This window comes from Diceros bicornis, chromosome 6, assembly GCF_020826845.1.
Source record: "Diceros bicornis minor isolate mBicDic1 chromosome 6, mDicBic1.mat.cur, whole genome shotgun sequence".
NCBI classification, from domain to species: domain Eukaryota; kingdom Metazoa; phylum Chordata; class Mammalia; order Perissodactyla; family Rhinocerotidae; genus Diceros; species Diceros bicornis.
This window is the reverse complement of record NC_080745.1, coordinates 66,003,387-66,029,538: the sequence shown is the minus strand read 5'-3', so window position 1 is coordinate 66,029,538 and position 26,152 is coordinate 66,003,387. Positions and strand designations below refer to the sequence as shown.

Below are 26,152 nucleotides of genomic sequence, written 5' to 3'. Positions count from 1 at the left end.
GTGCTGTGTGGAGCCTGTGGGGCTGCGCTGGTGTGCGTGTGTGTACAAGCACAGAAGACTGTTGTGCTGCGGTTCTGGGCCTGGCCTGGGCCGTAGGTGTGGGAGGAACGGGTGTGTGCTCCCGTGTTTGAGCGTGTGCACTGGGGGCTACACTGATGTGTGGGTGGAGGCGGGTGCTGGAGGTGTGCTGAGCTGGTGGTCTGGGGGGATGCCCGCCTACTGGTTGGCCGGCTATGCTGTGAGTACTGGGGGCTGTGGGGGGAGGGAGCAGGTGGGGGGAGGTGCACGTGCATGCGGGTAAATGTGAGGAGTCAGGAGATGTGTTTCTACTTTGTGTGTTATGCTGGTGTGTTGTGGTCTGTGTCCCATGCTGTGTGTTCTGGGCTGTTCCGCATCTGTAGGAAGTACTAGGTCTGAGGGGCAGGCCGTCAGCCTGCCTGGGGTCACACTGGACAGCTGGATGGGGGAGCAGGAGGCAGGCACAGCGGGCTCTCCTCCTGACACCAGGCAAGCACAGACTTTCTGCAGGACCCCAGGGGTGTTTTGGTAAGAGACAGGGCAAGAGGACTTTCCTGAGTACCCTGCCAGAAGCACGGAATGGCAGGGCTGGAAGGCACCTGTTAGATTATACATCCAAGCCCTTATTCTACAGACGGGGAAACTGAGGCTCTGAAAGGGGATAAGACTTACCCAAGGCCATACTCGCACCCAGAACTCATCATTTCTAACTACCATGTACCATAATGATTTTTCTTAACTCTACCATAATGTCCTTGTGTGAGTGTGTTCACACAGCACACATGCGGTGCACCCATATGTAGCACATGCAATGCTAGGTGTGCACATGGCTGATCCGTGTGCATCTTCTCCAGAGGCCTTGTTTACCCAGTTCCTTTCCACATCTGCAGGCAGAAAGCTCCTTCCTCACCTGTTCTGATTTGATGTGCTCTGATGCCTGGAAGACGTCAGGGTAGGAAGGACGCTCAAATACCCGATCCAAAGCTTCCAGCTGCTGCTGGGTGAAGGTGTCAGCTCGCAAGTGCTTCCGCAAACTGTCCACACCACTCTGGGAGTCTCCGTTGGGGACTGAGCCCTCGGACACATCTGGAGGACACATGGACACTCGGGGCATCAGCACAGGCCAGCAGAGGCACAGAGTAGTACAGTGGGCAAACGGGGGGGGCACCTGGCTCAGTCCCCAGGGCTTTGCACCCCTGCTAGGACCCCTTACTCCCAGCTTTGAGGCTGGAGGGGCTGGCCCAGGGGCTGGCCATGCCTCAGAGATCTGGCTGAGGAAGCCAGAGCCTCTGAAGGACCTGGGAAGAGAAAGGCAAGTTGTCACAGTGCAGAGGACAGGAGAGACTAGGCAGAGGTGGAGCCACAGGGGCTCCCAGGGGCCGTCTGCCCAGGGGTGTCTCCCCTGAACCCCTTCTGTCCCCAGGCCTGGGTCAGTCTGGGGGAGGAGCTGGGCATTTCAGACGAGCATTACGGAGCCTGTGGAGAATTGAACTCAGCTCTGAGATGAATTTCAGTTCCACTGACTCTAAGGGTGGAAAATCATCAAATCTCCGAGGCTGAGTGTAACACAGAGACTGGGTGAAGTAATTAACTTTACCACCAAGGGAGGAGGAACTCTGAAAGCCAAGCCAAGGCATTCTGCTTGCTCTGGGCCAGGACTGAGACTGGAGCCGTGAGCTGTAAAACACTGACTTGGGCAGAGACTAAGGACAGGGTCTTTGTGGACACCGCTGTGCCAGGCCACCCTTCTCAGCCTCTGTCCCTGACCTGGACTCTGGATAGGCCTCCATCAGAGGCCAGCTCCTTGGCCACCTGGTTCCCCCTGCAGGTCTCCACAGGGAGCTGAGATTCGCTCCATGAAGGACAGGGCCCAGTGGTGCCACATAAGTGCCCACTCTCTGTGGCTGCAGGCCAGTCCTGTCCATGTCCTGCTCTACCCAGCTTTCTCACCACTCTGCTACCCCCACCTCCTGTCCCTGCCCTCCCACGTTGGGCCCACTGCAGTTTTCAGAACGCACAGTGGGCCAAGGGCCTGCTCTGCCACCTCTCCCCGAACCCCACCCTGCAACTCCCCCGCCCAAAGCTGGCTCCGCCCCAGACGCAGCTTGGCCACTCCTTGGCTTCCCTCAGCCCAAGATCAGCTGGGGAACCTTGGGCCTGGGGCCAGCCCATGCTGTAGGCCCCTGGGTGTTCCTCTGGGACTGTTATATATATCAGTTTATAGGTGATTATATGATATGATGTAATCAATATTGCATTATATACAGTAACACTGTACAGTATCATTCGGGAGACCACAGAAAATATTACATATTGATTAACCTCAGCCTGCAGCCATCCTCTCTTGCTGGCCTCCTAGATGGAGCATGGGGGTCTGCTTTCCAAAAGGGACCTCCTGTCTTCCCTCCTCTCTATTCTGGAGGGGGTGGGAAAGCAAACAATGTGTGTGTGTGGATCAAATCTGAGGCGGACAGACAGACCCAAGGGCAGCCTCGATGGTTCTCCTATGTTCCCTATGCTCCTACGGACACAAAACTTGGTTGTTGTGTTTCTTTCTGTGTAAGCCTCTGGAATGATTTTCCGTCTTAGAGGGTGTATGTGTCTCTCTCTATTGAGTTAGTATGGGGTATATTTATTTTTCCCTTTTGTGTGAGTATTCTCTGTAAGCATCCAGGTAAATAAGTGTCTGGGTATGTGTAAGTGACAGAGCAGGAACCTTCCTAAAAGAAAGTGTGTGTGTACGTGTGCGATTGCACGGGGAACGTGAGCCCACATGCTCCATGTTTATTCTGTGCCTGCTTCTCTTTCAAGGATGTGCCATCATTCTAATTCCACCTCTTGGAGCTATCTGCATGTTCCATTGTGTCTAATTCTGTCTTGCTGGAGTCCTGCTACCTTTTTGGAAAGCCATGCTGTCAGGGCCAAGGGAAGCAGTGAGTGTCTTTGTGTGTGGTTATTGCAGTGTCACCAATGAGTCCTGGGGAGTAAAGTGTGCATTTGTCTGTGAGCTTGTGCTCACATATTGTGTGCATGGGTGTGTGCATATGTGTGGGGAGACTCATACCATGCCTCTGTGTAGATTTGTGTATATGCCTGTGTGTGGCTTGGCTTAGCCTCTGTGTGTGTGTGTGTGTGTGTGTGTGTGTGTGTAGGGGCTGAACTGGAGCTTTGTCCTCAGGTCACTGGCTGGAGGAGTCTCTTTTCCTTCATTTATTCTGGGGCCCTTCAGATCTTGACAAATCTGTCACTCTAAATTTGCGAGAGATTATGGTGCTCTCTCCCCAGCCCGCAGAGAGGTGATATATGATATCTGCTGCCCCTATTGATTGCCTGATCTGGTGGCAGAGGCCGGCGAAATGAACTTGAAATGAACATCATGCCTCAACTCATTGTGCGTATAATACACTACTTAATCCCACATTTTTCAGCTGCTATGGAATTCAATTGATCAATCATGTTTCACTGATAGTACTGTTTTAGGGGTTATTGCTGCTCCCTCCACTCACTGACCTTTTTATTTATTTATTTTTTTGTATACTCAGGCCCTGGTGATAAGACAGGTTACAGACGCAGCAACGGAGAGAAAGGGGGAGGGAGGAAAGAAAGGCGAAAGGAAGCCTGCTACTGGCAGAGGTGGCAGGGGGAGACAGGATAAGGGAAGAAGAGGAGAAGGAAGGGGGTTGGGGGACAGGAAGAGAAAGAAGGTGCTAGATGAGCAGAAAAGCAAACTAGTGTGATGAAAGCATGCAGAGAATCCCCAAGAGAGGCTGCAAGAGGCTTGAGGAAACTCCCCAAAGGAGAAGGAAGATGAGGAGGAGGAGGGAAAGGCAGCAGTAATGATAAATGGCGAAGGAGCACAAAGTTCTGGGGGAACAGGGAGGAGAGGTGCAGGGGCAGGGAGAGGGCAGTGGCGTTACTGGTGAGGGACAGAGAGGCAGCCCTCTCAATCAGCCAAGGGCCCATAGGCTCTCACTGGCTCTCTCCAGAGGATGGGATGGCGCCCTATGAAGGCAAGGAGGAAGGGTGGCAGGGAGTGAGGAGAGGAGGCTGGGAGAAGCCTGGGGTCTGAGGTGCAAGGAGGAGAAGCTCAGGGAAGGAGCAGGCACAGAGGCAGAGGAAGGGCAAAAAGAGAGAGAGGGAGAAAGGAAAGAAGCTTCCCACGCTAGAAACCTAGGGAAGCACTGGCTAGGGGGAGAGCACTTGCCACAGGGATAAAATCAGCGGGCTCTGCTTTCCCAAAGCTTGGGTATCCAGCTAAGGAGGGCAGTCCAAGGCCTGGATGGGGATGGGTTTGGAGGGTGGGGGGTGGCGGTTGAAAAAGAGAAGAGAGTAGGGAAGGAGCAGAAAAGAAAAGAGAACATAGAGGAGAGACTAGAAAAGGAAGAGGAAATGAAGATGTTGTCAGCACCAACCACTTGGAGAAACCTCCTCAGGACAATGGAGAGAGAGAGCCCAAAGTGGGACTTCCCAAGGGTAGAGTCTCAGAGGTGACAGCGAGGTAGAGGGATGGAACTGGACTATGAAACCACTGCTAGGCCCTGATACTGAAGGGCTCTCTGGCAGAGCTGGGCTATAATAGAGCAGAAGGCAGAAGCAAGTCTTGGTCTAGGCTTCAGAGTGAGCAGGGAAGGAAAGTGTGTGAGTAATTAGATAGCATCCATCCCCTTGTGAGCTCCTTGTGGGCAGGCACCATGACCAATGTATCTCTGTAGTTCCAGTGCCAGGCATGGAGCTGGGAATAGAGTTAGTACTCAGTGAATGATTGAATGAATGAATGAGGCTCTCCTGGGTAGCATTCAAAGCCACACCTCTGGCAGAAGGTCTCTGGACTGGCCATCTGACTGGTTTGGCGCCCCTGGACACCCAGTCACTTGTCAGGCAAGTCTCATGCAATCCTCGCTATCAGAGGTTGTGGGAAGACCCCCAGCAGGCCCCTGGGTAGACTGATTCTCTTTCTTCACTTGCCCCCACTGCTTGTGGGCTTCTAACAGCATCAACTCTGGTTTACAAGAGGCCCCTTCCACTCTCATCAACACCATCATGTCCACCTATGGTGCCTCTACTCAAGGCACAGAGAACACCATGTTTCCAGTTAAGAGCAGAACTTAATCTTGGACCTGCAGAACCAAAGCAGGTGGCAGAGTTGCTTGAGAACAGGGCCCAGAAATGACCTCTACTTTGGACTCCCCACACCAAGGCCCTGGTCACAGAGAGCAGGATTGGGATAAAATGGGTCTCTCTTCTTGTGGTGGGAGCTAGTTTCAGAGAAGGCTTTTTCTAAATGATGGGAGGAGGCCCTTGGCCTTCACCCTAGTGGGATAATAAGTCAGGGCTCCAAGAAGAAGGCTGAAGTATGGTGGCCATATGCCCTGAGCTTTCTGGAACAATTCTTATTGCCAATATTCTTTCCCATTCTCAGGCCACGTTTTTAGATTGAGGTTGGAAAATGTGGTTGCTGTAGGTTTAGTAAGACCCCCAGACCAAGGAAGGGGCCATGTGCTAGTCAGTCTCCATAAGTGGAGGATTCAGCCCTGTTCTCTCCTGCTGTCCCATGCCTGGCCACCATCCATTAGCAGCTCACAGCACTGAGAGCTTATTACATGCCATTGAATCCCCCAGCAATCCTAGGAAGTAAATACCGTGACAACTATTTTAAAGATAAGGAACCCAGGTGAAGAGAAGTTAAGTAGCTTATCCAAGGCCATGCAGCTGGTACATGTCAGGATTTGAATTCAGATCTGACTCCAGAGCCTGCCCTCGACATCATTTAACTCTGTTGCCTGGGTGCCAAACCCAGGGGCCCAGCTGAGGGACACTTAGCCCCATCCGGGACACGGTTCCCCTCCCAGCATCCCCACTTCTCTGCCTTGCACCCTCCCTACACTGAGGCTACAGCCTATGGCCCCTGAGCTGGCTGAGCACAAGCTGTGCCCAGAATGATTAGGAGACACCTGGTCCAAATTCCTCATTTCACAGTAATGAACACTAGCTGGGTGGGCGGTGAGGTGGTGGGGGGAGGTGACCAGTCCCAGGTCACATAACTAGGTAGCAGGACTCTCAGGATGGGAGCCTACTCCAGGTGCTTTGTCCACTACAGCGTGAGCACTGTCAAGGAGAGTGCGCTACCACAAGTCCTTTTTGGAAAGGAGCAGGATACAAATAAATTAATTAAATTAGACAAACTGCTGAGTTAAAACTTTGACATATATTATTCTGTCAAAGGGAACAAAGGCTCATATTGTCTTCTCCTCTGACTGCTTCATATATGCTTAGCAGTTCACGAAAAACTTTCGTAGACCTTAGGTTATTTGAGCTTCCTAAACACTCTCCAAGGTAGGTACGGATTATAATCCCCTTTTTACTGGTGAGGAAACTGAGGCTCAGAGTAAATGATGTGCAGGTTAAATGAGGGTAAGTGGCTAGCTCAAGGGCATATCCACCAGGGAGCCTGCACAAGGAAGGTACACCATGGACAGCTGTGGACTGAACAGCAATGAGCAGCAGCTGCCTGCCCAGCCGACATCCAGAGCATGGGATCCAGCAGTGGGGCCCCAATCTCCAGGCAAATGAACAGAATTGCAGAACCAAAGACTGGAAAGAGAGCCACCAACAGGGTAGCAGTGGTTACATTTTGATCATTAACAAATTATTTTCTTCTCATCTTAAGCTTTTCCATATTGTCCAGGCTTTGTACAATAAGCAGGTACCACTTCTAGCATCATTAATAAAAATGTCTTTTACTCATCAACAAAAAGATCTGATCTCCTCATTCACTAAGCCTTCTCACTCCCCATCAATTCCCGGGCTGCCCTGGAGCAGAGCCTACCTCCCAGCTCTCTGACCCCAGGCCAGAACCCCCTGGCTGGCCAATCATGAATAGTGTTGTCCAGTGAGGTCTCAGGAGCTTGGGGAGGGAGGCAGTCACTGAACATCATGTCTTAGGGATGAGGGCTAGGGACAAGGGACAAAACAGAAATGTTCTGTCCTCCTCGTGTGCCAACATTCTACTTGAATTCCAAAAGTAGTCACTGCAGGGACAAGAGAAATTCTTGTGCACTGACCAAAAGGTAGGTGGGGGTGATGGTAATGGACAGAATGCAATAATGCCATTTCCTTGGTGAGAAAGCACCATGGCTCATCAAATTCCACAAAATCAAGATGGGATGACCAGGGGCTGCCCACCAAATCCCAAGAAGTAGGAATTAGGCATTTGAGAGGAATTCTTTTAAAGTATAGTAAAGAACTCTACTAACTTCAGTTTTCTAAGCCCAAATATACATATCTACCTTTCTATGAGAAAACTGACAATATTAGGGCTTTCGCATACACTCATTATATCCATTCAACTTTATGATGTATTCATTATTCTTCCTCTCGTTTTTTAGATGAGAGGCAAAATGATTTGTTCAACATCGTCCAACTAGTAAGTAGCAAAGGCTGGATTTGGGCTCAGGGATGTCTGACTCCAAAGCCCTCTCCACTCTATCAAATGTGCCTTCTTTGTCAAGATCATCATCGTCATCACCTATTGAGCACTAACTATGTACTAGGCAGGCTTGAGGTGCTTTATACACATTATCTCTAACCCTCACAGAACACTTGCAAAAGAGATACCATTAGTTCAGTTTTACAAATGAGGAAACAAGCTGAGGGAGAGGAGAAAACACGGGCAAGATTACATAGTGGACAAGACGCAATCCCAGGGAGAGAAAGTCAGTTCATCCACAGACAGAAAACGATCTGACACAGGAAGAGAAGAGCGGGCAGAAGAGGAGACAGTGGGTGATGGGCCTCAGCCCCCAGGGGGCCAGGTGAGTAGGGGAAGTCAGGGGTCAGCTGTGGTCGGGGTGGGGGCTCTGTGCAAATGTTTGCTCCACACCATTCGGACTGGTGGCCTCGGCCGCCCTCTCTCTCCCCATCTTAGCTCCCCTAACACCACCTTCCCCCTCTAAGGGGTTCACCCCCAGGCCTCCCCAGCTGCCAGTTGTTGCAGTTTCAAACTCAATTGTTCTCCTCGGTACTGAGGCAAATGGAGTCATTAATTACCTTCTATCGGCTGGGCTGAGTTCAGAATGCGATCAATATCCCAGCTTGTCATTCAGGGCAGCCTGCCTGTGCAGCCCCAGCCCCACCCCCACGGCAGCGCAAGACCACGGAGGTCTGGGCTGCCACCCTGGCCCTCCCACCTGATTGAGAACAGGGAGTGAGGTGTGAGACGCTGAGGAAGGGGCTACCTTCTAGACTGGGAGAAGAGCAAGAATTAATAGAATGGGGAGGGGAGGGGACAGCGGGGAGAGAGAAGGAGAAAAGAAAGGGCAGGAAAGTGAGGGAATCAGGAGAGGAGGGAGACAGGAAAAGGAGGGGAAGAAACAAGGAGGAAGAGAGGGTGAGGGGAAGCGGGCAGAAAGGAGAAATAGGGAAAGGAGCAGAGAGGAGGAAAGGGGCGTTGCAGTGTGCTGGGAGGAGCTGGAGAATGTGCTGGAGGAAACACTGTTTGTCCACATTCCCCATTGCCTCCCATCTTTAAACTGGACAATCTGGGAGTCCACCCCGGCCAGGAACCCCAAGCCAAGCTCAAGAGGAGGGCACGAAGAAGCCCTCGGAAATCCAGCCCAAAGCTTAGGTTCTGAGCCAGACCAGGTTCTGCCCAGCCTTCCAGCCCTGGCAAACCACCTGCTATCCTCGACCAAGCCCAGCTTCTAAACACTCCCTGAGTTATGACAGGGTGAACGGTGGGGGTGGCTGCCTGGCCTGTCTTGCTGGGCCCATTTACACCTATGTGCCTCTGGGGATGCCAACTGCATTAGTGGCCCTAACATAACGCTGGACTGGGGGTAACATCTCCTGAGTTGAAATCCTGGTTTTGTTGTTCACGTACTATATGACCTTGGCCAAGTCCCTTGAGCTGTTCTGGATTGAGTTTCCTCAGATATACACCAGAGGGTTGCTAGCTCCTCCTTCAGCAGTATTAACTTCTCCTTTCTCCGTGTTCCAGTAGCCATCTATCCAAACCTCTATTGTAGAAATAACAATAATAACTAAAATCGATCCAGTTCCTATTACGGTACCAGACACTGAGCTTAACGTACAGCCACTGATTTAATCCTTACAATAACAGCTGCTAACATTAAGTGCTTACTATATATTAGGCACCCATCTAAGAATTTTACATATATTAACTTATTTAATTTTCACCAGAACTTAAGCAGGAAGCTTCTATTGTTATTCCCATTTTGTAGATAAGGAAATGGAAGTGTGGAGGTTCAGGAACTTTCCTAAGGTTACGCAGCTATCAAGTGATGGAGGAGGGAGAAGCAGACCCAAGCAATATACCTCTGGCAGCTGAGCTCATAAGCTGGAGAAACCTGGGGCCAGGGAGTTCAGGTAACTTGCCCCGAATTACTTACTCCAGCCAGTGAGCGGCAGACCCAAATTTAGAATCTAAGTGTATCATAGTTATTTTTTAATGTTTGTTTTCTCCACGAAACTATGAGTATTTTGACAGCAGGGACCCATCATTTTCATCTTTGTAAACCTAGCATAGGGCCTTACACATAATAGGTGATGGAAAATACTGGCTGATTTATCAAAAAGAATTCCAAAAGCAAAGGTTGATAAATTCTTAATTTGCCTTGCTCAACAGTTTACCTTTTAGAAGGAAAAAGAAGCAACAAAGGAAATTGCTACTCTGGATTCAGTATCATCACATTTTACAGCTGGAAAGTACCATGGAGATCATTTAATCCAATTCCCTCTTAGAGATTAAAAAAAAAAAAAAGGTCCAGGAAGGTTAAGTAATTTCCCATGTCACACAGCTAGTCATCGTTAGGATGGGAAGAAGTTCTCAGCCCAGTGCCCTTTCCACCGTTCCAGGCTGCTTAATTCTGACCAAGAAAGAAAAACCGATAAAAGGGAAGTGATGAGGATCTGGGGAGAAAGAACCATGTCTAGAGTTGACAGTAGCAAAGGAAGGGGACATGGGACAGAATCCTACTTGAGGAAAGCCAACTGCTATGTGTTAAGGGAAAGAATGGTCGTGTGATTCCCATGGCAAGAGATTCTAGAAAGGAATATAATTCCATAAGGACAGGATGCTCTAAAAATGAAATTCCACTTCTACAAGCTCAAATAATCAACCTGACAAAGTAAAGGGAGTGGGAGTGGGGGAGGGGTGGAAAGAGAAGGACGTTTAAGGAAAATCATTGTTGTTGCACACAGATAAGCTTTAAAATATGATGAACCTAGATTTTAAAAGGACATGTATACCAAACAGTGGAAGAGTATGCAGCCATTAAAAAATCATGTTTTCAAAGAATATTTAATATGTGAAAATGATCCTATATAATGTTAAGCGAAAACAGCAACACACAAGCTGTACGTACAGTATCATTCCAATTTTGATTAAAAAATTATATATATATATATATATGCACAGAAAAAAAAAGGCTGTAAAGAATATACCAAATTCCAACAGCGGTTATCTCTTAGTGATGAGGTTATAGGCGATTTTTTAAAAAATTTACTGTATATCCAAATATTTTACAATGAGCACATATTACACTTATTATCAGACAAAAGTAATTTTTCCCTCTCTTATAAAGGACACACAACAGATGGAAGGAGGGGACTATAACCAAGGATGGATATGAGAGGAGCATGAGCCTGTCAGGAAGACGAAAGCTCAGAACAAGCTGAGACAACAGAAAAGGGCCTGGGTAGCTACATTTGGAGAAAGAACAAAAAGGCAGGCAGGTTCAGGCTCAGTGTTCGGGAAGAGGAGGTAATATTGAGAGAAACAAGAGAGAAGGCAGAGCTTCAGCTTCCCTTTGTCTTCTCCACCAAAGAAAAGAACCTTCAAAAATGAGACCAGCTGGAGTTGTCCAGGTCAGGAGAAGCCAAGCAGGTCACTCCTAACCGCCTCAATTAAGCTAACTTTCCCAGGCCCAGATAATTCATATATCTTGACACTAGGGGAAAAAGTAGAAAGGATCCTAAAATTTTTATTGATAATCCTTGAGAAGTCACACTGACAGGGTGAGGCAGTGACAAAGCCTAATGCCATCCTGTCTTTCGAAAAAGGGGGAAAGGTAAGCTTATGCAAACAACACTCTGATAAATTTAGTGTTAGGGTCTGGAAATATTTTAGAAGAAATTATTATACAGTTAGTTTGTAGGCACTAGGAAAGAAAATGGTGATACCCTGGAGCCTGCATGCACTCACCAAGAATAAGTTGTGGCACATTAACTAGATATCAGTGCTTAGATCAAATGCCGTCACTGAGACGCCCTCAATTGCCCTGGTTGGAAGAACTTTTTTTCTTTTTTCAACATTCATCATAGCACTTCATATCTTGATCATAGCATCTATCACATTCTGCTTGTATAATGATGTGCACATCTATCTCCCTACTAGATAAGAAGCTTCTTGAGGTCAAGGACTGTGTCCTGTTGACATTTGTGTGAATCAGTCCTGCTATGCTTTACAGATAACAGGCACTCAATCTGCTCCTCAACTTAAATTGGATTTTTTTTTATTGATTGATTAAGGAAATTCTGTGGATGGGGTGAATGTTAACAATTCGCAAAGAACCTCCTCCCTAACTTTATGGGCAAGATGAAGAGAAGTGAAATAGTTGATGGCTGTTAGGCTTAAATAGTATCTAAAGCATTCATTTATCACAACCAGGAAGGAGGTCTCCGCTGGTGGGCCATGTGGCTCTCCTTTATTTTAAAGGAAAATAACTCAAAAAAAACAAAAAAACAAAAAAACTCCTGGGATGATAATATAGAAGACATCCTTATGATCTTAATTGGGTGGAATTAAGAGCCCAAACCAACAAGATGAAATTCAACAGGGATAAATGGAATGCCCTATGTTTAGGTTTAAAAAAATCAATTACACAAGTGCAGAATGGGGTAGACCCGGTTTGATAGCAATTGATGTGAAAAAGATCTCGAGGTTTTAGTTGACCACGAACTCAATATGAGCTTGAGTCTGACACGGCTGCTAAAAAATCGAATGTAATCTTAGGCTACATTATGGATGTAGAGTCTCCAGATGGAGAGTGGCAATGGTTCTACTGTACTCAGCATTGGCTAGACTGTCTCTAGAGTTTAGTGTTCATTGAAGAGGGACTTTAATTATCAAGAATGAATTCAGAGATGGGTAACCAGGATGGTGAGGGACCTCCTTCAAGTGCAGGAATCACGTCATGTGAGAAACTGAAATCCACTCAGGACTCAGCCCTGTGTTTTTCCAGGTGCTCAGTAAATCAGTGGAATGAATGGAAGGGAGGGAAGGAGAGAAGAGAAGGTGTCAAATGGAGATCTTTACCACCACTCTATGTGGTTAATGTCCTCATTTCTAGTATAAAGATGAGGAAACTAAGCTTCAGACAGATTATGTAATTAGCCAAAGGTTCCAGAGCAAGTAAGGAGGGGAGATGGAGCCCACAGCCAGACATTTGGTTTCTAAGTCTTGTGCTCTTCCCTTGACACCACACTGACTCAGTATAAAGCCAATGCTGCCAACAAGGACAACTGTCCATCTATGTCCCATGTCCAGGCAAGGGCTGTGACCTGTCCGGCAGAACTGCTGGAGGAGAGGGTTCTATGTGAGTAGCAGATGACCTTAAAGAATCTGACTCTGGGGGCTGGCCCCGTGGTGTGGTGGTTAAGTGTGCGCACTCTGCTGCTGGCGGCCCAGGTTTGGATCCCAGGTGCGCACCACGCACTGCTAGACAAGCCATGCTGTGGCGGCGTCCCACATAAAGTGGAGGAAGACGGGTATGGATGTTGGCCCAGGGCCGGTCTTCCTCAGCCAAAAAAAAAAAAAAAAAGAGGAGGATTGGCATGTATGTTAGTTCAGGGCTGATCTTCCTCACAAAAAAAAAAAAAAAAGAATCTGACTCTGCCTTGTCACCACTCTCAGCCTAGCCACTGGTCTCCCTCCATATGGGAGAAGTCCCTGGAGACAGCCTCTTGAATCTTACCACTCCCAGGCTCGAGTCCCCTTTCCTGCTTGCTCCTCTGGCCACTTTGGGATTCCTATTGAACACAGCCGCAGGGTTCAGCATTTAATTAACAGCTCATTGTCTGGTGTGTGATAGCCTTGCTCCTCTAATGGATCATGATTGTAAGTTCCTTGAGATCCATGTCCTGGTTATTTGCTCCTCTCATACAGCCCAACACAGTGGGCACTTGGGCCACACTGATATAGAGCTCTCCAGAGAGGTAAGTGTAAGTTTTCTCAATATTCCACCTATTTATACACCAAAGCAAAATCATAGATTCTCAGCTCTCTGAAATGTAGGAAATCTGCCCAAGGACAGAGGGATGGCCTCAATGATCATTTCGGGTCCTCGTATTTCCTAACCAACCTGTAGAGAAGAGAGAGATATGGGGGAGACCTAGAACCCCAGAGAAGTACCAGAGCAGTTACTTTCCCGTTTTGAATAAGTCAGCCCCCTTCCTCCCAAAAGCCCCCCTGCTACCTGTAGGAAAGAAGGGCATGGGCGCCCACTGCCAACACAGAGCCAGCTTGAGTGTGTGCGATCCATAGGCGAAGAAGTAGGAGAGTCAGCGGGTACAGATCGCGGAGGAGGGAAGGGAAGGCCAGAGGCAGTGGGAGGAGAGCAAACAGGTAGTGGGGGAGGGAAGACAGATGCACAGGGAAAGGGGAGGGGTGAGCATTGGGTGGGTTTGGGTGAATTCCCCAGAGTGATCAGCTTTCCTGCCTGAGAGCACGCACTGTACCTCCTGCTGGCCTGCTGGCAGAGGCTGAGGCTCCAGGCTCGCTGACCACTGGTGGGGAAGGAGAACTGGCTGAGTGTTTGTCTGTGTGGGACCTGAGTCTGCCTTCAGTGTCTCTGGGCTCTCAGGGAGGGGCTGGGGCCTTCCACCTGGTGCTGGGCTCCAGCTGGGGCCAGAACCAGTTAGAAAACTCTCTGAAGCCAGAAGGGATGGGGGCTTTGTTAGCTCAAAGGACACAAGCAAGGCGAAAAATTACATACCAGGCCGCCCTAAGTATGCTTGTTTAGAGAAACTGCTTGCATTTATGAAGTCTTTGGTGCGGAAAGCAGGGTTGCAAATGACTGCATCAGAGCGACAGTAAAGGCCATTAATTTCCTGTTATGTTTTCCTGTGTTGGGGGCTTTATTAATTTAATTTTACACTGTCGAACAACAGCGAGAGCTGACACTGCCACACGCCACGGCTGGGGTTTTCTTTTTGTGTGTGTAGCAAGGCTTTGCCTGACATGCAAATCAACGCTATTACCGGAACCAATAAAGACGTGCGGAGGGAAGAGGGAGGGATAAAGAGGGGGAGGGGAAAGGAAAGAGAAGGGGAGGGAAAGGGCGAGAGCCATCCTTGGCCAGTTTCTGCCTCCCTCCATGTCTCACGTGTATGCCTCACGTCTCCTGGCTTCCCAGGCATCCTCCACAATCAGTAATTTCTGCCCATCCTTCACTTTCCCTTCTACTCTCTGCTTTCGGTGACTCTGCCTCTGTTGTCCTCCTCTGTCCCAGTCCTGGTAGAACTTGAATAGGGACATGAAGTTCCCAGGAAGAGGTGAGAGAGAGACTTCTCCCTATTGCCCATCCCCAGTGGAGGCACGTCACGAGAGCACAGGGGCGAGAGACAGGATGTTGTCAACCCCACAGGCTGGAGCAAAGGCCTTTGCTAGAAACTTCCCTTTCCAGTCATTTTTCTCCTCTATACTCCCCTTTCCTCTAAAGTCAACCATCCTGGCCCACTTACACATTATTGGTGCACACGCACATGTGCGTGTGCTCATGAAGAAGAGTCTAGAAAGGCAGATATTCCACCTTGCTTATAAGTCCCTCTGAGAGCTCCCATATCCTAACCCTGTCAACCATTTATTTCCTTTGAATGCCTAGAAAAAAAGACTGTCTCTAATGGTTTCTCCTCAAGAGACTGGCAGCCGCCTTCAGTAGCCGCAAGGTACCCAGTTGGCCTAGACCAAGTGCTGGAGAAAAATGGATCCCCAGCATCAGAAAAAAGGTAGGTTCCTGGCAGACCACATTCTCATTTCTTTTACTACTTAGACCTCATACCTACCACCCCAAGACCACCCACACTGCCCCTCACCCAGAGTAGCTTCCACTGCTGGTTGTGCAGTGGTCCACACTGCCCTCGGCCCAGCTCACCACACCACCAGTCCACCCAGGTGTCCACAGTGCCCATGTGTCTGGGCCGGCCACACCAAAAGAGATAGAGATGGGGGTGGGGAGGTAAGAAGGAAGGAAAGAGGAGCTCCTGGAGTCCCTCCTACCAAACACCTGTCTGCATCCCTCCATCCCAGGCTTCACAGTCTGCTGGAGCCTAGGGAGATCTGTGTGAGCCGGTGAGACAGAGAAAATGTGTGTGTGCATGTGTGTGTCCGTGCATCTCTCCCTCTGTCACTGGCTTGCTCGCACTCCTGCCTGCGCTTACTGCTCCAGGAGCTGTCTGGCAGGCTCTGAGAGGCTGTTGGATGGAATCCAGCTCTCCCTAGGAGGAAAGTGTAAACTTCATCAACTGCATTTACTTTAATGCAGGTTCCTGGGGCTGCTTTCCTCAGGCTTTCTTCTCTCCCCTTGTCTGCTCTGTCTCAGTCACATTTTATCCCTGCCCCTGTGTGCACCTAGACCTCACACACACGCACACAAACGCACACACTACAGCCAGTACTCCTGAAAAAGAGGAAGCCTGGGGCAGGAGGAGAATGCGCAAGGTGTAAAAGCTCTGTTTAAAGGAGAAAGCCCTGGAAAGGCCCCGTGAGATGCCCACGCACTTGTCTCCAGTGGAGGGGAGCACAAAGGCCGCTTTGAGGCAGGCAGGTGGGTGCCTCAGGGAGGGAGGGAGGGATGCTGACATTTCGGGGGCTGGCCAAATTGGGAGCCACCTGGAGGCTGGGCCACGGGGCTCCAAGGAAGGGAGGAGAGAAGGCGAGGCCTCCACGCAGGTTGAGGTTTGTGAGGCCTCCCTTGTCTGGTGCTGTCAAGGTCAGCAGGTTCGGGTTCATCCAAGGGTCAGGATGGTTTGAATTACTGGCTCTGCGGCAACTCAGCTCTGAGGCTCGTGATCCAGGCCCAGCCCTCCCCCAATCCTCCTTGCCTTTCTACTCCCATGGGGCAGAATGGGGAGGGTCCCCTGAGGAAGGCAGGCAGGGGAGGGGTCCTTCCCTGGGCTCCAGGGCTCCTTTTTGTGTAGCCAGCAATGGTCGGGGAGGCTGCTGGGACCCACTGCTCTGACAGGCAGCAATCCTGGGTCTCCCCAGCCTACCTTCTCTCCAAGCCCCTTTTCCGAGGGGGCTGCCATGCTCCTGCCCTTCTCAGCTGCCTGCTGGCCTGCAGAGGAGGAGGCGCCCAGGGAGGTGAGCCCACAAGCAGCAGGGCCTGGGGGACAGCCTAGTGCCTGGCTCCTTCCTCCTGAGTCCAGAGCCTGTGCTTGCTTAGGGGAGAAGGGCAGAGCTGAGGCAGCGGATTTCTCCTTTGGTGCCCTTGCCAGGTGGGGGAAGGAAACGATGCCTACCTGCCATCGTAGGAAGGTAATTGCCAAGTGGAAGACTAGGAGTTGAAGATATATTCTGACAAGATGGGTGTGCACACACACGTGCACAGGAGTGTACAGATGCAGATGTGGGGAGGAGGACCTGAGGCCTTTGCTGGGAAAGTTGTAATACTGTGCTCTCCCCACCCCAGCGTCCAGTGGTGGAGCACACCTACGGCCCCCTCTACCGTGAATCTGTACATTCTCTCCTGGCGGGTGGGGTCGACCTATCTATTCTGACTTTTTGGCACTTCATGAAAAACAATACTCTTTTGTGCTAAATCTCAACATACTTCCTCAGACAACTAAATGTAACTCTTTATCCACAACAGCAAGAACTGGTTGGGAAACTAAGGTGGTTAATGATTTGGCTGCAGTCTGATAGAAACACAGGGATTTATGTACAAATTCATGCACCTGTGTCAGCTCCACACAGCATGGCTACAGCCTGGTATTTCTCCACAGAAAAAAGTAAGTCCATGTGTGCACAGGGCCCAAGGTAAAGGTCTTCATAAAACATGGACATAACCTACACTTACCTCTGCATAATGACATGGTCAGTATTCAACAGGCTCATGGCCAATATCACCTAGAGAGTTTGGCTAAAATATGCGATCCAACTAAGATAGAAAAATTCCTCCCTCAGGTATGAACGGTCTAATTTCCCAGGTTACTAGGAAGATAGAATCATAACAATGAATGCGTGTTCATAAGTGGATTTTTTTTTTGGCATCTTAGGGAATGCTGACCTTTGAACCTTAGCTCTTTCTTGGACTGGAGTGGACATTAGCCAGGTTTTGAATATTTGTTGGAAATTGAACATAGGCTGAGCTTTGCTAATACAGTCAAACTCAGGCACTTGCCTAGACAGATGTAGATCTGGTTTCTGGACTTTCATAGGACTTGCCTCATGAAGGGCAGTATGTGACCTGTGCTAGGTAGGATAGTGTGTGTGAAATCATATAATTCCAGCCACTATCTACAGAGTTCCTCTCTTCAGAGAAATGCAAACTCTGCTTGGCTTCCCTCTGCCAATATAACATTTTCTTTCAGAGCCTGGCCAGGGCCTGGAGGAGAGTGAAGGCAGAAAGAGGATCTGCGGGTCCCTGTCCACGGTGTATGCTCACTTTAGAGCTCGGAGAGCACACCATTCCCAGGGCCATACTCCTGGGTGGGTGTTCTCTGAGAAGGGAATCGGATGGCTGAGATGTATGTGTAAGGATTAGCTGGTAAACAGACATAACTGTGCCCAACTGCTGGGTTTAGGTTAAGGAGTCAGTGCAACCTCGTTTTATTTACACAAGATAGTGCAACCTCACTGTGTCTTCTAGGCCCTCCTCAGCACCCCTGCCAGCTCCTTCAGGCTGAATCCTGTCCCACTAAAATGGTGTGTACTCAGCGAAACTTCCCCAAGCTCTTCCCAGGCAGGGAGTGCTCAGATCCCTTTCTGCTTCTGCCAGCCCCCTGCATCTGGACCAACAGGCATTGTGGGCCTGAGAGAATCACACTCCAGCTCCTGCCTCTGCCTCTGAATGACCGCCCATGCAAGCCTACCAAGGGGTGCTCACCTGCAGACTTCCCCCATCAGCCTCCTCCAGGACTGCAGGCTGCACCCAAAGTCCCAGGGCCTGGCGGCTGGGCAGTGGCAGCCTCTCCTCTTCCCAGGGGTCCTCCTTGCCTGCCTTTTCTGACACCAGCACTCTTCCTGCTGCCACTCCAGAAAGAGAGCGGGGAAGAGAGGCCGGGGACCAGGGCATGCCTGGTTTACATTAATGAGATACACCGAGTGTAATCCAGCCATGGAGGCAGCCTACAAAAGAAGGCGATCGCGGGCGGCCAGGAGCAGAGCTGCTCAGGTAATTGGTTTATCTATCTGGAAGCAGGGGGAGCAATCTCAGCACAGACAGACTAGCAGTAAAGTCTCTTCCTTAAGGCTATTTCCTTTGTCTTTTCAATTGCTTGCACATCCATGGGAGAGAGGGAGAGAGTGTTAAAGAGAGAGGGAGAGGGAGAAATGTTAATTTGTGAATTAATGGCTTTTCTCAGCGGAATTGTAAATTCAAATGTCACCTCACACGGTGACACCACGGCTGGTCTGCTGAAGAAGCAATGATAAGATCCCCCACCTCCCTCGGTGCCCCTCCCTCCCCAAAGATAGCTGTGGAGTGGAACATGCTACTTTTAATTTGCAATAACAACACAACAGAGGTATGCAGTAATGACTGCCTTCTTCCACCCTCCTCCTGGCTTCCTTCCCCCCAGTCCAGTTGGTTCCCCATTTCCTCCCTCTCCACCTCTTTGCTCTTCTGAAACAACACCTCACCTTGCCCTGGCTGCCCCCCACCCCACCCCACCCCAGCCAGGGCCTGATCACATGGGGGGGTGCGCCTTTAGAATTGACGATGCTGCAACCCTCTCTTCTCCTTCAATAATCAGGGAATTAATGACCCTGAAGTTAAAGTGAGGCTGATACCGAGGCCCTGCCCAGCGTTGGGAAAAAGCCTTCATTGTTTTCAAGCAGGAGGCGGGCAGCAGTGAGGGAGATTCATGGATGGAGATTGAATATGCAATTTTCTTTCACCTTGCCAAGAGCTGCCCCTGGGCTGTGCCTGGCCTAAATTTTTCCTTTTACCATCTCTGCCTTATCCGGCCCTCCCACCTCCCTTCCATTCTTTCCAGAAAATTACCTTCAAAATTGATTTCCACTTTTACAAACAAATATAATGGGAACACAGGAAAAAACTTGGGCCGTGATGAATTAGGGCTGTCAGGTGCTTCCAGGTCTCCTTTGCTTTTGTTTTACTACCTGATCTGCTCTTTGTTTTTCCAAGGGCTGGAAAAAGTGCCCCCAACCACTGAGTGCTTGACCCTCCAGGCCACCGGGGCCTCAGCCCCCAAACCCAGCAGTGGCCCACGGCGGAAGTGATCCAGGCCCCAGACTCTGTTAGCCTCTTGGTTTCCCAGCCACCTCCTCCTCTTCCGCTCTCTGGCCCTTAGGAACCCACTCTCTGAATAGACTCTAACCACCACTCCCCAGCTATTTCCCCTGACCCCCACACCATGTTCCCTCTGGCCCCCATACCTCTTAAAGTCCAGACCAGATGCAAACCTCCACCTCCTCTAATGTGGGCAGGATCAGTGTATACCTCGACTAGAGCAAATAAGAGATAGACGGACACTGAGAGATCCTGAAAGGTAGGTAGGTAGAAGACCTGGGCGCAAAACTCTGAGATTGGGTGACCAGGCTCCTCTTCAAAGGGCTGCAGGGGTCCCAGGCGGCATCTCTCACAGCCTGAGGGTATAAGGGTTCCCAGCTTCCGGCTCCCTGGCCTTGGGCTCCAGGCCACCCCTGGAGGCAGGCTCAGGACAGCCCATCTATTTGCCAACAGAATGCAAGTGAGGCCTACGGGGCCCTTTGGGCAAAACTCTATATGCATACTTGTGCCTCAGGACCATGGACGTTTAACACACTCAGGCCTAGCTTAGAGCTCTCTCCACTCACTGGCGCTGGTGGACATGCACCTGCTCACATCTGATCATCTCTTCAAAGTATATACACTACCCAGAAAACTGCATGCCTGCCCAATGCATGGCCTTCCACATCCTCTCTCACCCAAAGATCTCAGAATGGTAGAAAATACACACATACACACATTCACATAAACCATGTAGAAAATTACATATATGTCCATAAAACAAGAATACATTTCCCAAGGTAAATAAATAAAGTTGCATGTGGGAGCAGAAATGCACTGCAATGGATAGAGGGAGGGGTGCCTCCTTGTTAGTTCAGAAGGGGTCCTATATTTATTTACATACATCTAAAATGTTGGTCGATGTTAAGAGATATGTGGCCCAACCAAAAAACCCAGAGCAAATGAGTAAGCAGAAGTGAGCAAGGGTCCTCCCAATCTCCCAGGGGAGGCTGACATCTTCCCCCACTGCCCTCGTCCCATCCAGGTTAGCTTATCCCAGCATCAACTTCCCTAGGCTGCCCTACTTGAAAGGAGCTGCGCCAAGGTTAGGGAGCCTGTGCCCAAATAAGTTTCTTTCTGAAACGACTTCATTTCCCCTCGAAACATAAACCTGCCAGTTAGGCCTTCCTTCCTAAACACACAAGGACCCATCTTCCAAGACAGAGTTGGCTCAACACTCTACATCCATGATCTCATGTAGTCCTCTCCACAGTTCCCGTGAAGTAAGTGCTGTTACCATCTCCATTTTACAGAGAAGACTGAGCTCGTGAAGGGTAAGTGACTTGCCCAAGGCACTGAGATTGAAACCCGGCTGTGCCTCACTCCAGAGCCCACACCCTTCCCCACTGGGCCACCCTGCCCACCTGTGCTGCGCTCCAGGGACTGCCTGCTGGCCTCCACCCTGGTGGGGTCTTTGCAGCCTTCTTCTGCCTGAAGCCAGGGCTCCCAGACAGGGCAGGTGCTGCTCATTTCCACAGCCTAATCCCTCATTCGCTCCAAGTCTAACCTGAGCAACACACACTCCAGGACTTCTAGGAGGGAAACTAACTAACTAACTAACTAAGGAACTAAACCGCTTCTTCCAGTTACGGCTTCATCCAAAGCAGAAGGGAGCTATTAAAGGCAGCGACAGGACTCAGCCATTGCAGCCGTGCAACCTGCCCTGCCTGCAAATGCACAACTGCACCGGTTTGGCACCACTCAACTGCACAATTCATTGTGCACCTAATTAATGGAATGCAGAATCCCATCCCCCTGCAATCCCACACATCAAAGGATGATACCAACACAACTCCTCTCACACATATCAACAGACTCACACCATATGACTTCATTTGGATTTTTGGACAAGTTAGGTAAGTGCTCTGTGCTTCAGCAACACCGATGGACAGCAATGCTTTGGGCCACAGCTGAAAGCAACTGGGTAAAGGCAAAGGACTTTGGTTGTTCAGCCTGAAAAAAAATACAAGAATCTCTATTCTCCAGCCATGTAAGCCAGTGCATGCAACATTCAGGGAAGCAGCATCCCTTCAAAGGACCCTAATATACCAACCAATAATTGTAGCCAAGAAGAGGTAAAGATTTTAGCAGAGTACTGAACGGGGATTTATGCTCTCGGACTGATGGACAGCCTGTCTTCTGGGTGCTTCGTGACATAACTTCCTCATCTACCCCTGATCTGTCACCTGTCTCATTCTGGGAGCTCCTGGACTCCTGGGGGTGGGGGTGTCAAAGCTTCACGACTAGCACATTTCTCAGAGGAAAGTCTGGGGAGTTTTCCATACTTCCAAAGGCCAAGGCATGAGAAAGCATCTCAAGCAGGCTCACAGTCACTGTCAGGTACCTGTTTCCCCAGAGTCACGGCTGATCAGCCCTTTACTAATACCCCACAGATCTGATTGCTGCTGATACTAATAACGCTGTCCACGTTCCGAGTGCCAATGCCAATAACGCTCTGGGTATTATCACTGCGAACACCAATAACTGCCGCTGAGATTGTCTCCATAATGCCAGCACACGCTGCCGTGATTGTCCTCGCTAATGCCCACCACCGTGACATTGTTAGAGCTGAAGAATAGGCCAAACTGTACCCAGAGGCAGGAGCGGGAACAGCTTGCTTGAGGATAGAGAGGCTCACAGCTTGCCCTCGGGGTATGACACTTCTAGGGAAATGCCATAGTGTGTGGGGCCAAAGGAGGGCCAGCCTGGCCCGGGCAGCAGGGTCCTCCTGGAGGGAGACATGCCCCTCCACTCCCTGGAGGTCTAGTCCTCCGATGTGTGTCCCCGTTCCCATCCCAGCGCCCCTCAGTGCCCAAGTCAGCTTTCTTTTGTGCCTGCGGCACTGGCGCAGTAGCTGAAGGACACAGCTGCGTGTCTGTGCAGCCCATGCCCGAGGCTGCCTCCTGCAACCAGCCTGCCAGCCGCTTTGCTACCTTGGCCTGACTGCAGAGTTGGGCTACATCATCTTGACACATAATTATCTCCCCTATTCTTAATCATCTGAGCTGCTCCCTAATGCAAACTGGGCCTGGCTGCTTGGAGGCACCCAGAGTGGCCGGGGGCGGGGGGCTGGGGAGGACAGGCTGTGAAAGGTCTGCCTTTGCTCTCGCCTTTCCTTTCCTCTCCCTTCCCACCTGGGTCTGATGGATCAGGAGTGTAGTGGTGGTGGGGCGGGTGGGCAGGAGGGGAGAGGGATCTGGGAGAACTGGCCTCTCTCATAGGTTCTGGCCTCCACAAGGGAGGGGCTGGTCAAGAGGAGGGGAGAGTCAGAGCAACAGAACCACCCCCCAAAAGAGAAGTCGGGGCCTCTGATCCTTCTTGCCACCTGGCTAGGCCCAGCAGGGAAGTGTTTAAGCAGTAAGAGGAAACTTAAGAGGCCCCCATTGTCCCTCACCTAGAAGACTCCAACTGCTTCCTGAGATGTCTCCCTGCTGCCATCATTATCACCCTGCTGGAGGATGGTCTTCTCAAACCCAGCCCTGCTCTTTTCCCTTCCTACTCAGACACTTTCAGTGGCTACTCATGCCTGCAGTCAAAAGTCTAAACTCCATATATGGTCCAGTCTTGGCCTGATCTCCTGTGACCCTGACCCATCCCCTTAGCCTGACCTCCCATGACTTCCCCTCATGCCTTTATCCCAGCCAAAGCGCCCCTGCATTTTCTCACCACAGTACCTTCTGGTCACAAGGCCAGTCTATCAGATAGAATTTCACACTACCATTGTCTGTTTTTTGAGGAAGATTAGCCCTGAGCTAACATCTGTTGCCAATCCTCCTCCTTTTGCTAAGGAAGACTGGCCCTGGCTAACATCTGTGCCCATCTTCCTCTACTTTATATGGGACGCTGCCACAGCATGGCTTGATAAGTGGTGCATCAGTCCGCACCCAGGATCCAAACCTGCGAACCCCGGGCCGCTGAGGTGGAATGCACGAACTTGACCCGCTATGCCATTAGGTGGGCCCCTACCATTGTCTTTGAACATGCCCCTCATCCATCCCTCAGGCAACCCCTCAAATTGCAGCCTTTCTGGAGGGTTACTCCCTCCCCACTCTGAGCTCCCATGGCCTGCAGCCCAGACCTCCATCATAACACAGATATCTGATGGGCCTTTCTGCTTTCTGGGCTCACATGTTTTACACGCCCCACTAGACGGTAAGCTCCTTAAGGACAAGAATCATATCTTGTTCTGCTTTGGGATCCTATAGCACCAAGCCTTTCTTGCAACTGATGGACAGGAAGGGTTCACTGAATTGAATTGACTCGAAACAATGAATGTGATCAATTGCTCAGAGAGGAGAGCACTCTGTTCTGGGCCAGCTGGGCCCAACCCAGGGTGGCCATAGCCTCATGCCGGTGCCTCCCTACCTGGGCCTCCTTTCACGGCTCATAGAAGCCCAGGAAGCAGAGGGCATGCTTGGGCCCAACTGCAGACCAATGAGAGAGAGCACAGAGGGGGTCTGGTGGCCTTCCCTGGCCCCCTGGACACCTCACACTCTAAAAAATGCAGGGGCTGGTGGCTAAAGGAGAAACCCTTAGGATCTGGGGCAGAATCTTCCAAATCACTCAGGGTGCCAGGGTGCTTGGCTGAAGTCTGAGTGTGGGAAACCCCCAGGGAGAATTGGGACTTCAGGCCTTTATGCAGCCTCCCCCTGCCCATCAGGGGCTGCCGCCAAAACAACCACAATGAAATTTAGTGAGTGGCAAAGGCCGTGGCAGCCAAATGGGTTTGGATATTTTGGAAGAAGGAGAAATAGAGCCAGACAAGCTGTTTTCCTGTGAAACGAGGCCATTAGGGCTTCTGGAAGGAGGCCAGTGCCAGGTCATCACTGTCTTGCCAGACCCAGGCCTCTCCTGCACTCTGTCCCTTCTGCTGGAGGCCAGGGCTCTCACATTCCCTTTTCCCTCAGCCTGGGCTCAGGGAATCTCAGCTTTGTCCCTTTTTTTCTGTTCCTTACCCTCTAAAGCTGCCTCAATCAAGGGCTTGTCTATGCTTAGGATGACCATATGATTTATTGTCCAAAGGGACATTTTTGAGAGAAAAAGGAGATGCTGACTGGTCAAGATGCAGGGACAAAAGGCATAAATTGGGGCTGGCCTGGGCTAACGGGATGCATGGTCACCCCCTTTACACTTATCTTTAGAGGATCCTGTCTATTTCATGGGCGATATCCTTAAAATCATATGCCCTCCCTAGAGCAGGAGGTTACTGCTTCCCCCGCAGGGCCCATGAGATTGGGGCAGGAAGCAGGCTCCAGACACTGGTGTCTCCATTTGTCTGGGCCTGCCAGCCCTGCGCCCTGGCCTCGTGCATCGGAAGAGAACCAGATGGTCACCAAGGGACCCCTAATACCACATTTGAAAAACACCTTCTCCCAAGCTCATTGCCACCACTCTCTCCTCTTACTTCCTTTCCCCTCTCCCCCTCCTCCCACTTCCCTCTCCCTTTAACTGCGTGCCTACCAGCTGGCTGCACCTTGAGGAATTACAGGGAATGAGGGGAAGGGCCAGAGAGGAGCCTGAATGGTGTCTCCTCCCATGGAGAAGAAGAGTAGAGAGGGGCCCATGTCCAGCAAACTGAGTGATTATAATGGGCATAATATCCACATGTAACTAGGGTCAGCTGTACGTGACATCACTCCCTCATCTCCTGATGGGCTGGGATCAGGTGAGGACAGGGCAAGTTGGCCTTTCATTCTCGGGTCAGAGACCAGCTGCTCCCCTACCTCCAAAACCTTCCCAAGGTACATGGTTCATGCTTCTCCTCCCGGCATCCCACTGGGATATTCAGGGTGAATCCCAGCGGAAGATGAGGCAGTCGGGGCTGCTGAGCAGATGGTGAAGCTGATGGCCCCACCAGCAGCCTGCTTCCCTCTCTCCAGGAGCCAGCAGGGCAGTGGGGGGACCTGGGCTTTGCTACTAAAACTGATCTCACAGCAGAGCAGCTGCGAGGCCCGGCCGAAACCGGAGCTCTGAGTCCAAGGACAAAGCATGCACAGGGGAAGCCAAGCCTCTTTCTTCCTCCTTACCTTCATCACGTTTCCTCTTCTCGCCATTGGAGCGAGGGATCCCCAGGATCCCGTTGATGGAGTAGGATCCCACTGGATCATTGGAGGCAGTGGAAACAGGAGGGGAGGCCGTGCTGGGAACTGGACGAGAGTAAGGAGGAAATGCCGTCAGGAGAGCAGCTGTGAGTGCAGGCCAAAGCCCCAAGGCTGGGGGCAGAGAGAAGCAGAGGACATCAGGAGGGATGGGGAGCCCACATCCCCTTCATCCTCCGAGGTTTAGGGGAGAAGGAGTTGCTATATATAGTGCAGACTATTCACTTCTGTCCAGCTGAGTGGCGATTAGTCAGCCCCAGGCCTTCTCTGCAGACCTATAGATTTTACTGAGGCCCTTGAACTCACTTCCCTGAAGATGGATGGAAACACTAAAGCTGACTCAATCTAGAAAGTGACTCGGCAGTCCTGTAGAGAGAACAGCTCGTAGGATGCCTCCTTGCACAGCTCGTCTAATCTCTGGAGACAGGGCAAATCCTTCGAAACCAACCCCAGCTCATTGTCTCTCAGTCTCCCCGGCTGAGTCTTTATCAGCCCTGATTTAGAGTC

The 26,152-nt window shown here is 50.5% G+C and overlaps 1 protein-coding gene across 6 annotated transcripts in view; it reads right to left on the bottom strand.

Moving 5' to 3' along the window:
- The window catches only part of PAX2 (paired box 2), a 77,716-nt gene that overhangs the window by 19,442 nt on the left and 32,122 nt on the right, over positions 1-26,152 (bottom strand). For 4 of the 6 annotated variants that reach the window (XM_058542700.1, XM_058542696.1, XM_058542698.1 and 1 more), the window contains exons 5-6: positions 25,574-25,693; positions 929-1,104 (exon numbers count right to left, since the gene is read on the bottom strand). In XM_058542700.1, the coding sequence (XP_058398683.1) occupies positions 929-1,104; positions 25,574-25,693 (296 nt within the window). Of the gene's footprint in view, positions 1-928; positions 1,105-19,654; positions 19,724-25,573; positions 25,694-26,152 lie in introns of all 6 variants that reach the window. The other 2 variants (XM_058542695.1, XM_058542697.1) reach the window with 1 other exon arrangement.